This window comes from Ascaphus truei, chromosome 6 (genome assembly GCF_040206685.1).
Source record: "Ascaphus truei isolate aAscTru1 chromosome 6, aAscTru1.hap1, whole genome shotgun sequence".
NCBI classification, from domain to species: Eukaryota; Metazoa; Chordata; class Amphibia; order Anura; family Ascaphidae; genus Ascaphus; species Ascaphus truei.
The window spans coordinates 17,079,891-17,093,928 of record NC_134488.1 but is presented as its reverse complement, the minus strand read 5'-3'; the positions used below and the strand labels follow the sequence as shown (position 1 = coordinate 17,093,928).

The 14,038-nt window shown below is 41.5% G+C and overlaps 1 protein-coding gene across 1 annotated transcript; it reads right to left on the bottom strand.

Annotated features, from left to right (window-relative positions):
* Positions 1-1,574: 1,574 nt before the first annotated feature.
* LOC142498010 (atrial natriuretic peptide receptor 1-like) lies at positions 1,575-13,708 on the bottom strand. The gene is made up of 7 exons (XM_075606520.1): positions 13,700-13,708; positions 13,447-13,581; positions 11,986-12,160; positions 6,785-6,883; positions 4,222-4,313; positions 2,295-2,432; positions 1,575-1,799 (listed from the first exon to the last, which is right to left on the bottom strand). Exons 1-7 carry the CDS (start codon positions 13,706-13,708, stop codon positions 1,575-1,577), a joined length of 873 nt encoding a protein of 290 aa, XP_075462635.1.
* Between the last annotated feature and the right edge of the window lie 330 nt (positions 13,709-14,038).

Here is a 14,038-nt window from a genome sequence, read left to right as displayed (position 1 = left end):
GCACACCACCACACCTGACCGAACTTATAAGATCACTCTATCAAGATCAACAAGCTACAGTCTGAACGCCATACGGAGACACGGATTGGTTCAAGATCGGAAAGGGCACACTCCAAGGATGCATCCTGTCACCAGCAGCTTTCAACATGTACGCAGAAGCTGTCATGCGGCGAGCAGGCCTGGGTGATTCCCAGATTGGAGTGAAAATAGGCAGAAGAAACATCAACAACCTCCAATATGCCAACGATACTACCCTGCTGTCTGAAAACAAGGAGGATCTCGAACATCTGATCATGAAAGTCAAAGAAGAAAGTGAGAAGGTTGGACTGCGCCTGAACATTAAGAAGACAAAGATCATGACAACAGAAAAAAATACGAACGTTAATATAAAGATCAACAATGAAGAAATTGAAGTGGTTAAAGATTTAATCTTCCTTGGCTCCAAAATTGATTGCGATGGCTACTGCACCCCTGAGATCAAGAGGCAGATAGGCGAAAGATCGATGCATTTGAACTGTGGTGCTGGAGACGTCAGCTACGCATTCCGTGGACAGCCAGAATAACCAACCAAGCAGTCCTGGAACGGACCAAACCGATAATCTCATTGGAGGCCAAAATAACAAAGCAAAAGCTCTCCTAGTTTAGTCACATCATGAGAAACAAGTCGCTTGAGAAGGTCGTCATGCTTGGTGGTAAAAGAGGTAGAGGCCGCCCAAGAACTCGCTGGCTAGATAGCATCAAGAAAGATACTGGACTGAACATAGCAGAATTGAAAGAAGCCGTGCGAGATCGGAAGACGGAGCACACAGATCCATAGAGTGGCAGAGAGTAGTACTCGACTGAACGGATGTGTATATATATTTATGATGTGGTGGGTGTTGGTGTTCTGAGCTTGCTGGGATTGTTTTTATCATCTTGTATTTACATAGCAATTCTTTCATTAGGGCTTTAATGCTCAATGCTATCAACATTCTTGCAGCTGATGCAGAGCCTGTGATTAACCTGATAAGTGATACTAAGAACATGATGCTGTAATCTGGACACCGTATGTGTGTAAGTCTTTCTGAATTGTGTCCTACAGCAACGGTGCGCAAACTGGGGGTTGCTAGATTTTGGGGGGGCGGGCGCGGCAGTTATAGAGGTCCCACACTCTCCCCCCAGGCATTTAAATTAAATGCCTGGGGACGGTGCGAGGCCTTCCAGCGAGCATCGTCCTGGTAACCCGGGGTCACGTGACATCACAATACCATGCCAACATGACGCCACATGACCCCGCGCATTATTTGACGCCAGGGTCGAGGAGCGGGGGGGGGCGCCATGTGCCGAGGAGAGCAGGCAGGGGTGCGCAGGGGGAAAAGTTTGCACACCCCTATCCTACAGTATGTTATTTGTTTGGGGTTTGCTTTTAAATTTGTTAAAAATTATTCTTTTTTAAACTTTTTTTTTCTAAATGTAATCTTTTGTGCCCATCCCTAATGTACTGTATAGGATGGGGGGATTAATGATCCATTAAGGATCCATTAAGGATCCATTTCAGGATGCAGCTGTTGGGTATGAAGGGGTTCAGATCAGAGTCAATTCCTGTCTCCTGCTGGACCTGCCTCCTCTGATGATTGGATCCCCAGTGTCAGAGAAGGCTGGGTCAGCAGGAGCTGGTTCCAGTCTGCAGTTAACTCGTGGGGCATCGGATATTCAGGGGTTGGAGAAGAAAACCCAAACACGAATCTGAAGCAGAAACAGGTGTGGTTATTTTCTGCTTCAGTTTGGGCCCACTGATCCAAGCCGAGGTTTACATTAAACTGAACCACAAAAAGACCCAAAGATATCAGATTGAGAGACGCCAACACCATGATCCTCAGACTCCCGAGCCACCATCCCATTAGTGTTTATTGCACTTTTAATATGAATAAAACCTTTTCTACTTTTTTTTTCTTTTGTATATTTTTCTGACATTTGGTACTTTTTATGTGTGTGCCCCACAGAGTTCTAGTTATTGCATTTGAGCTGGGAATTATACATCATTATTGATGTGAAAACTTTAGTGAAGATATAGAATACAACTGATTTTTTTTAGAGATGGCAGAAATGTAAAAAAAAAAAAAGTGAACTTGGCATGTCACTTATCACTGATATCACGCGTCACTTTCACTGCCAGCGAGTCCCAATGTGGAATCCACGGCTGGCGTCCCGGGCAAGCCAAGGGTGAAAGATTCACATCATATGATCAAGTTGCAAGGTGAAAGCTGTGCTGTTTCTGTGCTTTCGACAGTGCAGAACCACAGCTTCATTCTCACCTGTTGGACGGAGCCCATGCTGCTCTCCAGCTTCTTTCTCCTGGCTATTTCCGGGTTCCAGTGACAGACCAGGCTGTCATTTTGAACACTATAGTTTTTGTTTCCAAGCAGCCAATATGTCTTCATTTTACCTTTACCCTGAAACAGAAAAGCAGAGGAACCTGTGTTTGAAAAACCCAAGGGTCAGCCAATCCTGCACTGTGTACGTTCGGAAAATGATGCAACATTCTGCTTTGAACTGATAGACATGTTATATGCAGAATTCTACGGCGAATATACAACTTTCTTTCTTTAAAACTTCATGAAAATGATTCCAAAGTGAACCGACATTCGCACGTCTCTACTTAGCACCATTTAGTTAATATGGCCCACAAAAAAGCGATGCCCTTTTGCAGGGATGTCCAACTCCAGTCTGCAAGGGTCACCAATAGGTCAGGTTGTAAAGATATTCCTGATTCAGCACAGGTGGCTCAATCCGTGGCTCAGTCACCTGTGCTGACGCAGCAATATCTTCACTTGAGGGCTAGAGTTAGCCAATCCTGCACTATTGCATGTCATTACCCAGAATTCCTGGCTGCAGTGGGAGAACTGTATGCTCGGTTATTATAGGGTAAAGCAACATTGGGGACCAGTCTGAGACATGTCAACGTGCTCATATGGGTTCTTTATCATTACTATACTCTGTACGGTGGAGGGGCGTTGTCACTTTTTTTACTCACCATAATGTATTTGTAGAAGATTTTAAAGAATATGGTTGCAACGTCTCAGGGGCTCACACAGGCTGGCAGGTTTTCTTTAAAAACTTCAGCACCCACATATTTAGGGAAACGATTTTCTAATAAAGTAAAAACGATTGCGAAGGCAATTTCTGCTAAAATCCCATTCACTGCTCAGCCAGCAATGCAGGGAGCAGGACGAGCGGCCTCCTTAGCTGCGGACAATATCCCATTCACTGCTCAGCCAGCAATGCAGGGAGCAGGACGAGCGGCCTCCTTAGCTGCGGACAATATCCCATTCACTGCTCAGCCAGCAATGCAGGGAGCAGGACGAGCGGCCTCCTTAGCTGCGGACAATATCCCAACTGGTAACATTATGCTAGTTTAAGGAAGCCTATTGGCTGCGGCACTGTCTTTGGAGCCAGGTGGCCACGTTTAAGCCCCAGTGTTAGCTCCACGTAAGACTATGAAAGTCACTGTATGTGCTTCTCGTCTATTCACTGTGAACTCTCCACAGGGATTGATTGCGCATGTATCATTCTCACACAGCTTGAGATATACACTTCTTACTTGCCCTTGCACTGATGTAACGCCCTTGCACTGATACCAGAGAAATGTGCTCCTGGGGGGGTAGGTTGAGATACAGGTTAACCAACACTAGTTAATCCAGGGGTGTTTAACTCCAGTCTCCCCCCCCCCCCCCCCCCCTCCCCACAGGTTTTCATGATATCCCAGCTTCAGCACAGGTGGCTCAATCAGAGGCCCAGGCGAAGACTGAGCCTCTGATTGAGCCACCTGTGCTGAAGCAGAGTCTTTGACTGAGCCACAGATTGAGCCATCCATGCTGAAGCAGGGGCTGATTGAGCCACCAGTTCTGAAGCAGGAGCAGATTCAGCCACTAGTGCTGAAGCAGGGTCTTTGACTGAGCCACAGATTGAGCCACCTGTACTGAAGCAGGGATATCCTTAAAACCTGACCTGTTGGGGGGCCTTGAGGACTGGAGCAGATCCCCCCTGTTCTATGGAAAACAAAACTTCCTGCGAGTGTGCGGAGCGAATCCTGTTATACCTCATATGATACGCGTGGCCACATTTTAGGAAGGTTTACTGTATACTACTTTTTATCCCTAACATTTTTATTTTTAATATGATCTTGGTTCCTCGGCCCCAATGAATCTATTAGTCTTTCAACAAAATGCAACAGGATTTTACCTTGACTTCAATTTCTCCTCTCAATTCGATTTCATAAGCATCATCAATGAGTAGAACCTGGTAGGTAACAGAGCTAATGTGAATCTTCTGAGCTACAAAGAAGACAAAGGTTTTAATGGAAGGAGAACATGCAATCTCTGTGCTCAATGCATACAGCTACCTGTGGGTATGTACCACCTCTTTTTGATTTACAAAACTAGAGAGAAAAAGGCACCAATGGTACATCCAAATCATTTCGTACATTAATACAGTGGTGCAAAAACTGGGAGGCTTTTATTCAGGGGGGGGGGGGTGATTGCAGAGGTCCTGCGCGCTTCCACAAAGCATTTAAATTAAATGCCGGGGGATCGTGTGAGGTCTCTGCAATTTCCCTTTCCTTGTGATCGGCGATGGCAACGTGACCCTGCAACGTCATTTGACGCCAAAGACAAGGAGGAAGGTGCGAGCGGGGGTGGGGGGGAGCAGGCTAGGGGGGCAGACTGAAGTTTGCGCACCCCTGCATTAATATGTATTTTATCTATATTCTTTCTTCATAAATATGGATCATTTAGTTCAATATCCATTTCAGTAGGTCTTACACTACCAATATTTTACTGTCTTATGTATTTCTTCAGAGAAGAGGCAACACAAATGCTGCAGAATACATTACTAAGACGTGTATGTTGATTTACAAAAGTACTATATGCTTCCAGTTTTAAATAAAATTGCCTTATTTTAGTAAACCTCTCTCCCTTCCTGTTATTAGTGCTGTCCTGGAACCTCTGTGCAGGTTTGGTTTCCCTGTTCTGAGGCAGCCATTGCTCCTCAGTGTAAGTTGCAACATTGTTGCTTTTCCCCATTGCTCCCAGCCTGTTGCCTTGGTAACGCCCCTTTCTCTCAGCTAGTGGAGCTGCTCCTGGATCCCCCTGCTATGCTTTCATATTTGGTATAGTCCTTTGCTTGTTCCTGCCTGGACAGGAAAGCATGCTCTCTTTTGGAATCAACAGCCTGTAAATAAACATCCCTTTCTCACTGCTTTTCCCAGAACAAGGCATTGATATTTTACCTCCCTCTCACAAGTGCCACCCCCCCAGTTATTCTATGTTCCTGTATACCCCTTCCAATAAATTTTCAGAAAATAGAAGGACTCTGTGTGCATGTAAAGGTGATAAATTAAACTGCCTGATCCTACTCCTTTGCTACAGGGAGCAGGTGCCAGAACAAGTGCGTTAAATGCTTGACCCCGATGTGTAATAGGTTTCGATTTTTGGGAAATCTCATACCAGTCTTTTTTAAAGACACTTGAATCCCAGAATCTGTCCGAGTTGCAGATACATTATCTAAATGGTAGAGATGTAGCCCCATCGTGATAAGGTGAAGGGGGGAGGGGTGATATAATAATATAATGCAAGCTGTTGATGACTGCGCAACAGAGACACTGAAAGGATGAGGCTGTAAGCCCAACTTTAGATTATGTGCCATCTTCGTGTGACCTCCTAAAAAGTCATAGGGGCCTATTAATTAAACTGCTGTAGCAAACGTTGTGAAACAATTTTTGTACACGATTTGGTTCCTGCAGTGTCATTCCGTGTGCTATGCAAATAAGGTACAAATGACATATTCACAGGCTATTCGTTAAGCTGTGGGTTTGCATGTCGAACATATAGTCACAGCCACAAATCTCGCCTTTATTACTGGGCCTTCTACTAAATTGCTCTCTCGCTCTCTCTCTGTGCAATAATGCAGTTCAAGGACTAGGACCCCAAGTATCTTTATTTGCTTCTGGCATTAAACAATTCAGTGATAAGCTCTTCAAGCTGGAAAGCTTCTCTATATATTACCAATGTGACATACAGTAGCTAGCTTTTGAGAAGACTTTGCAGGATTTATGGGATGCGTTCCCTTACTCATCGGCTAAAACTCCAGTCCCCAAGGGCCACCAACAGGTCAGGTTTAAGGCTATTCCAGCTTCAGCAAAGGTGGCTCAATCAATGCATCAGTCATTGACTGAGTCAACTGGGCTTAAGCACGGGTATCCTTCAAACCTCGCCTGTTGGTGCTCTTGGGGACTGGAGTTAGCCACCCCTGATCTAAAACGTTATCTGTTAAAACCACTTTTAAGACATCTCTAGTAAATTTTCCCTTTTTAAAAAACCTTGACGAGTCAACGGCTGATTGATTCCTTACTGTATAATGGTGAAGTTCCAAAGACCCCATACCTATGAGTTTTGAGAGATCTGTGACAAACTTATTAACCCCTTTGATGTTAAGAAACATGAGCACTACAGATTGAATTGAGCTTTGTCGGGTCCTAAACAATGACTTTGTTTAATAGGCATTCTCGCCATCTCTGTCTTCCCGTGTGCACGCTGAATATAAAATGAGTTCAATGCGTTTCTCCTTCTGCAATTAAATAGTAAGACAATATGTGAAACGATGCATCGTTTGGGAGTGGTATCACCTCGTTCTCCCACATCTCCCAACATATTGAAATAAATATCTTGGATCCCCATCGTATGCCCGTATACATGATTGTATGACATCCTTTAATACAGTAATGCTGGTGTAAGAAATGTAGGCGTACGTAAGCTCGTTGACTCCATTCGAGAGGCTGTGTTCACCGTGTCGCCAAACAGACAGTAACGAGGCATCTTATAGCCAACAACACCAGCAACACATGGCCCTAGAAGAAGAGAGATATCGAGGTGTCCGTGAACTACGGTCAATGGAGAGCAGGAAAAAAAAGATGACAAATGAAGGGGGTTAGTCACTAACCCTGTGGTTGCCCCACGATGTAGCTACCACAATTTGGGGTCTGTAGTGGACTAAAATGTATGGAGCAGAGCATTTTTGGAGGATACAATTACAATTGCCAATATATTTATTCTGTATTCTGTGCTGGGTAAACCAAATTGTACGGTAGATGTCTTTGTCGGTGAAAATGTGAAATATTATTTTTAAACATCAAAAAGATAGCAGCTACATTAAAAGGAGTAAACGAGTGGGGTTTATTTATCAAATTCTCATGGCTGAAAGAGCGGATGTGACTCTTTCACGCCTACTATTGGAAGATGAAAAACTAAAATGAGATTTTAACATTCCAAATATGCAACCATGGAACATTCCACAAAAATGACAGGCTCCAACTAGCTCTCGGAGAACAAAAAGGAAAAGACTAGCGCACAGCCAAGAGCGGGTCCCAAGCCAAAGTATAACATTTCTTCTTTATTAATCCGTAGAACAGCAAAGAGGCAAGAACCCAACTAAAGCACTCGTTCCCTAAATGCAGTATGAAAATAATTAAAATTTATATTTTTAAATGTTCATCTAATTAAAATAATGAGGTTTAAAATTCAAGGAAGGACACACATATATAACCCAAAGTTGAGTGCATATGACACTCCGGATTATAGAATGATATGAACAATTGAGGGGAATTAGATCAAGTGTTCAATGGGAGGGAGCTGGTATGCAGTATTCCCTGTGTGGGTGTTCTTGGGTTAAAACAGAGATGAGGAGGTGGTGTAGAAACCTGCCTATATAGAGCGGGTGTAGCCCATGGAAATCAGGGCTAAGTACACTAATTGCTGGCAGTAGATAGAACAGCTTACAGATACCTGAAAACGGTGTGGCTGATTGTGTATGCCTGTGCACATATTCATGAATGTGCTCAACCGTCAGGTACTGTGCTTAACGTGAACTCGTGAAGTAATGGGATATGAAATATAACCCTAAGTAATGGTACAATCACTAAAGTACTACTGCTCTGGTGCTGCGGTGTGGCAAGAAGTATACCTAGTGTTCATATAATAAATGAACTCAACCGTGCATGCCAGATCAGGTAAACCCAACAACCACTATCTTCACCATCTGCCCACCGAGTGAACTCTGACACTCTAGCCCAGTCTGAGAGGGTGTGCAGGCGCTAGGTCTGGCAGCTACTCACTGACCATGCGCGTGCACGGTTGAGTGCTGACCATGCGCGTGCACGGGAAGAGTGCCGACGCACGCGTTTCGCGTTAGAAACGCTTTCTCAAGGCTTGAATGAGAAGGGGTACTTATTAGTAGCTCTTCTTCATTAATCCATCATAAAAGTGGAGGTAAACACCCTCCTACGCGTTTCGTGTAAAATACACTTTATCAAGGAGTATGTACAGTACAAACATTACTTCCTTATATACACCTACTATCTCCCCATTTTCGCGCCACAGAAGATGACGTCGGCACGCCCACAATGCGTGATGACGGGGATTGGATGTCAGCCTGCCCGGTACTCCGGAGGGCTTGGGGGGCTGGCCCGACGGGTGAGTGATGTCATCACGCGTTGTGGGCGTGCCGACGTCATCTTCTGTGGCGCGAAAATGGGGAGATAGTAGGTGTATATAAGGAAGTAATGTTTGTACTGTACATACTCCTTGATAAAGTGTATTTTACACGAAACGCGTAGGAGGGTGTTTACCTCCACTTTTATGATGGATTAATAAAGAATACATTTTTATACTTTGGCTTGGGACCCACTCTTGGCTGTGCGCTAGTCTTTTCCTTTTTGTTCTCCAAGATCAGCATCACTCTACTTGGCTGCACGCCTATCAGGATATTGGACAGGGGCATTTGTGAGTATTATTCTTTATTCTCCTTGAATACTTATTGTGAGTCCAGGAACCATCCCAATGAGGGTCTGATTGGGGTTTTTTAACCTCATACCTTACCCTTCAGGGATCATTGGTCCACATGGGGGCTTTACTACAAGCATTATTCTATCAACCCCCTTGACCTATCCTGTTTATTTGCTTATTACGTACATCTATATACTGAAGGGATTCAGCGTTGGAGCGCCTTTGTCACTTTACTTTTGGATCCAACCAGCTCTCAATGACACAAAACCCAGCCAGCAACATCGCATAGAGTGATCTCGGCCAACTCACCTGCCACATGGATAAACCATTCAATAGTCATGAATATTATTCCTACTCCTTCTCATCACTAGAGGCCGTGACAGCAAATAGCACTGCAGATCATACTGTATGTTCTCTAACTAGAAGCTAACAAATATACTGATCATGCTCAGATTCGCCTGGCGTGGTGTGAAAATGAATTCCCGTTAGAAATGAGCAAGACCGGGATGTGTGAAACCCGAAACTACCAAAACCTTACATCCCACAACAAAATACCAAACCCTAAGATTTTTAGAACCAAAACCCAAACGTTTTTTTAGCGATTAAAACCAAAAACGCCAGGTTATTTTGTTCTAATTTGAATGTCTGTTTAATGAAATAATGAATTATGTCTTTTTTTCTTTTTTTATTACCTGTTTTCTTACATTAATAAATATTGATATGTGAAAAACCAGAAGAGGAAATATCAGCGCTCTTCCCCATACAAGGTGAAATATTTGACAAGATATTACAAAGAAATAACAAAGTTCTTAAGTGCCTCTAAATATACATATAAAGTGTAAATATAACATATGTAAAGGTATATGAAAAGTTCACAGTCCATAATAGGAATCCATAGAGAAATAAATCCTGCATGTAAATATTAGCGAAAAAATATTGTAGAAACGCAATCTGGAGACAAGGGCTGGAGATGAACCACATCCAAAAGAGATCTCTAAAACAAAAATGAGAAGCGCACGCTCCATAGTGTGTAAATGTATCAAAAATATAGATATTTATTTTAAAAAACGGGCGACAAGTGCCCACTCACATGGTATGAGAGAACAACACGCATTGGAATAAATTTAGAGGTAGGTCTCCCAATGTGTATGTGACGGTTCTGAACAACGAATGAGACTTAAAATGGCGTATTTGGCCTTGGTTTTGACTCTAAATAATTTATAGAATTACAATAAATGATACACTGGTGCAGGAATGAGAAAATACATATCAATATTTATAAAACAAAAATGAGAAGCGCGCGCGCCATAGCATGTAAATGTATTAAAAAAATATAGATATTTATTAAAAAAATGGATGAGAAGTGCCCACACACGGTATCAAAGAAAAAAACGCATTGGAATAAATTTAGAGACATCAGGTTACTGAAACCAGCTTGAAGAATTCAGTTAATATTCATCGGCATAGGGGTCCAAGGAAGACTTCTCCTCTGAGATGCATGTAACAGGTGGCCAATGCTACCTTCACTTGTGTGCTGCAGCGGTGAAACAGGACATGCTGAAGATAACAGCTCAAAGTCCTCTCTTAATTCACCAGGAGAAACCCACTCCAGCAGGTGTAAAGGCTCTCAGACCGCTAGCCTGCACTGGGTATTCCCCGTGCACGTTCCCGTAACACTTTTTTTTGTGTTATTTACTTTTTATTTATGTAATATAATATGTTTTTATATATATATATATATATATATATATATATATATATATATATATATATATATATTTATATATATATATATATACGACTATTAAGGTTATGGTGGGTAAAAAAAGTGACTAAAACCCTCCACAGTAAAGCATAAAGCAACTGTAAATATTCCTGTATATTCATTTGCGTGTCTAAGACATGCAAATGAATATACAGGAATATTTACAGTTGCTATATATATATATATATATATATATATATATATATATATATATATATATATATATATATATATATATATATATGTCACCTGTTAGCTAGTACTGTACTCTATTAATACACCAGATAATATAGTATAATGTCACTGGTTGGTACTATCAAAATAGGATACAGATAGAATAATCAATGGCTAAACATATGTGACTCACATCAATCCCAGCCAGGAAGATGCAGAGCGCAGTGTGTGATAAGAGCTCAATGTGCATATGACCTGTATAAGTTTAAGGTGAGTAAACACACTAGATATTATATATAATATAATTGTCATATGCCAATCATCAGCTGTGTACACATGATGTATTAACCCAGTAATGCCCAGTGAGGCTGTTGATGCTGAATGTGAAGTAACCACACAGTTAATCACCCATATAGTAGCTGGGATGATGATGCTTCATACAATGGTGAGCATATGAGCTGAGGTTAGCATCTATAAAATAACATCATCTCATTTATTTCATTGTTGTTATGTATTCATTTTAAGTCGTCGAGGTTACATTACTAAAATGTCTTTATTTTGGCTTTGTGAGCTTTTACTCACTCTAGTGTGTCGTTAGGCAGGAGTAATTATACTCCACCTAGTGGGACAATGGACATCCCAGGCTACTACAGCTGTTTAATTTCTTTCAATGCAGATATATGGGTTTCTTCGTGTTGACCTTGAGTTAACTTGTGGTGCTATGTATGTTCATTACGCATTGCACCCTAGTGCATACTTTTTCATTGTAATAGGTTGAGCGTTGAGTTATTTCTTTTGTTGGTTACAATATATTACCCAACCGTTTTAGTGCTCTCCGCTCTCACACACACACACAAACAGCACTTTTTATACTGCGTTTATGCCAAATTCTCAACCACAAAAAAACATGGCAAATTGTGGCGAAGATTGGCAAACTTTCGTTCAATTTTAAATTTTGCAAAAAATCTTTTTTTAAATGCTACATTTTAGGTCAAATTAGCGGAAAGATTTGACAAAAACCCTTTCAAAGATATTTGCCCATCTCCAATAGCTAACAAGAAATATACCTGTGACCATATGCAGACACCTCTTGGAGAAAGCACATTTTTGTCTGCAGATTTTTCCAAAAATGCCTGTGAAACTTTTCCACGAACACATTGCAGCTACAACATAAATCGACATCTCACGTCGTAAACTCCGTCTGCCGTTTGTTTTTGTCATCATACATACCCGTGTGTATTCCAGCTCTGAGCTGCAGCCTCTCTCTTGGCATGTGGGGTACTATCACTTGCCTAACGGCAGCCACCAAATCCAGGGACATTTTGGCTATTTCATCTGCGTGTTTCCCATCGTTCCTTTCTGGAAGCCCGCTGACCACCATATAAGCATCTCCAATTGTTTCAACCTATGTCAATAATATATTAATATATTGTCACATTGTGTGCAGATGTAATTATGGTTCATAAATATCACTGCCTGTAGGTAACAATGTATTACATAATAATTGCCCTGTTTATGTGTTTTTTAAAGCAACAGTCGAAGCTTTTTTTTAAATGCATCTTATTTTCCTTTTAATACGTGCATACTACAATCCACACAATGATAAGTAATTAGCTAAGTTGCCGAACGATCTGTTGCTCCTGTGATCAATCGGCGAAGGTTCAGCTCTGGAGTTTACTAAATGGCTGCAGAGTATTGACTCAGAGTATTGACTCTCTGTATCTGTGACTTTGCTACAGAAACAAAAAAGGCTTGTTACATTATATTACATTAAAAATGTCGTTCAGAGTTGTTTTAAAAAATGCTGCAAGTATTTTCTCATAGTACAGAACTGATTTATTTAACAAAAAAAACACATGTATGATATTGCTTGGTCTGCAGCTTTAAAGCACCAGATGTTTGCTTCGTAATGGCATTTTCAGTGCACAATTCATGTATGCATTGCAAAAATATGTTTTTAAAGAGCTTATCAATGTTATTGGCTTTGTTATAAAGATGTAATAACTCTGACATTTGTGTTTTGTTCTTGTCCTGTGTCATTTTAATCTTATCTGGTCAATATTCCTCTTCCTCTATTCCTTTGGCTAACGATGGCAAATAATTAGTTCAAACAAAACAACACAATACACATAAATATCAGAACGTGATATATGGCAAAATTATACCTATTTTTTAATGGATCTAATAAAATGATTATTTCTAGCAGTACGATGTTGATGTTGATGTTGATGTTCTGCACTATAAAAAATAACACATCCCGTTGGCGATAATACTGCACGTCTCCCTTACTTGATGCATCTGGTCCTAAGTGTTTTAAAAACAAACTTACACTATTTTTTCTTTGATAATGGGGTCAATCACCTATATTTAATTTGCTCAACATTCCACTGCCATTTGTTTACTAGGAGGGGCGGCCCCTTTAATTAGACCACCATTAAAAAACGAATTAGGGGAAGATTCACTAAGTCCAGGGTAATGCACCCCAACCTGGGGTTAACTGCCCTTCAAGTCAATAGCCGCTAACGCCAGATCGGTTTACCATGCAGCATTACGGCTTAGTGAATCTGCCCCGCAGGCTCCTACACAGTATCCCTGGAAAGACGTCTTTTGGGCATGAACAGCTGGTAGAGATTGTGCAACGCTGCGTGTTTAGATCCCTTTTTCATCCAGTCATTCAAGGAAATCACCCACCTTATACACATTGTACGATTCTATTCTGCTGTCAAAGCAGATGTACAGGCTGTTCAGCATTCCCACTACCTGCAAAGGGCTGCAGGACGCTGAAATGGTGGTGAAGCCCACTATGTCTGAGAAGAATATGGTAACCTAATGGCAAAGAGATAATAAGCAGAAATAACATCATATCAGCAAAACATTCCAGCTAGTTGCCCTCCCCAGACACCTGCGGACCACTATATTTAGGATCAGATGTGTTAATCCTCACTGTATTCATGGGAATTCAGAAACATGGACATTGTGAGTGCAGGCAGTGGGGAGCAGGTCGCTATACTTAAGAGAACCCTAAACATATCATCTGGAATAGACTTTAGTACGCCCCAATAAAACACTGTCATACAACACCTTAACTCAAGTTACGTAGTAGATCAGGTTGAAAAAAGAGATATGTCCATCAAGTTCAACCTAAGCTAAATTTGGACGACAGATATTCATCCTATATTTGTATTTACAGTACTGTACATTGATCCAGAGGAAGGCAAACAAAAAACCCCAGTGAAACATCATTCAACGATGTCTTATAGGGGGAAAATAAATTCCTTCCTGG

What these genes read in the sequence shown, in the direction of transcription:
- LOC142498010 (XM_075606520.1), bottom strand. An exon ending in AATCGTACAATGTGTATAAG is followed by an intron (nt 12,161 to 13,446) that starts GTGGGTGATTTC and finishes TTATTGACATAG; the next exon opens with GTTGAAACAATTGGAGATGC. An exon ending in GCATGGGCTCCGTCCAACAG is followed by an intron (nt 1,800 to 2,294) that starts GTGAGAATGAAG and finishes TTTGTGGTTCAG; the next exon opens with TTTAATGTAAACCTCGGCTT.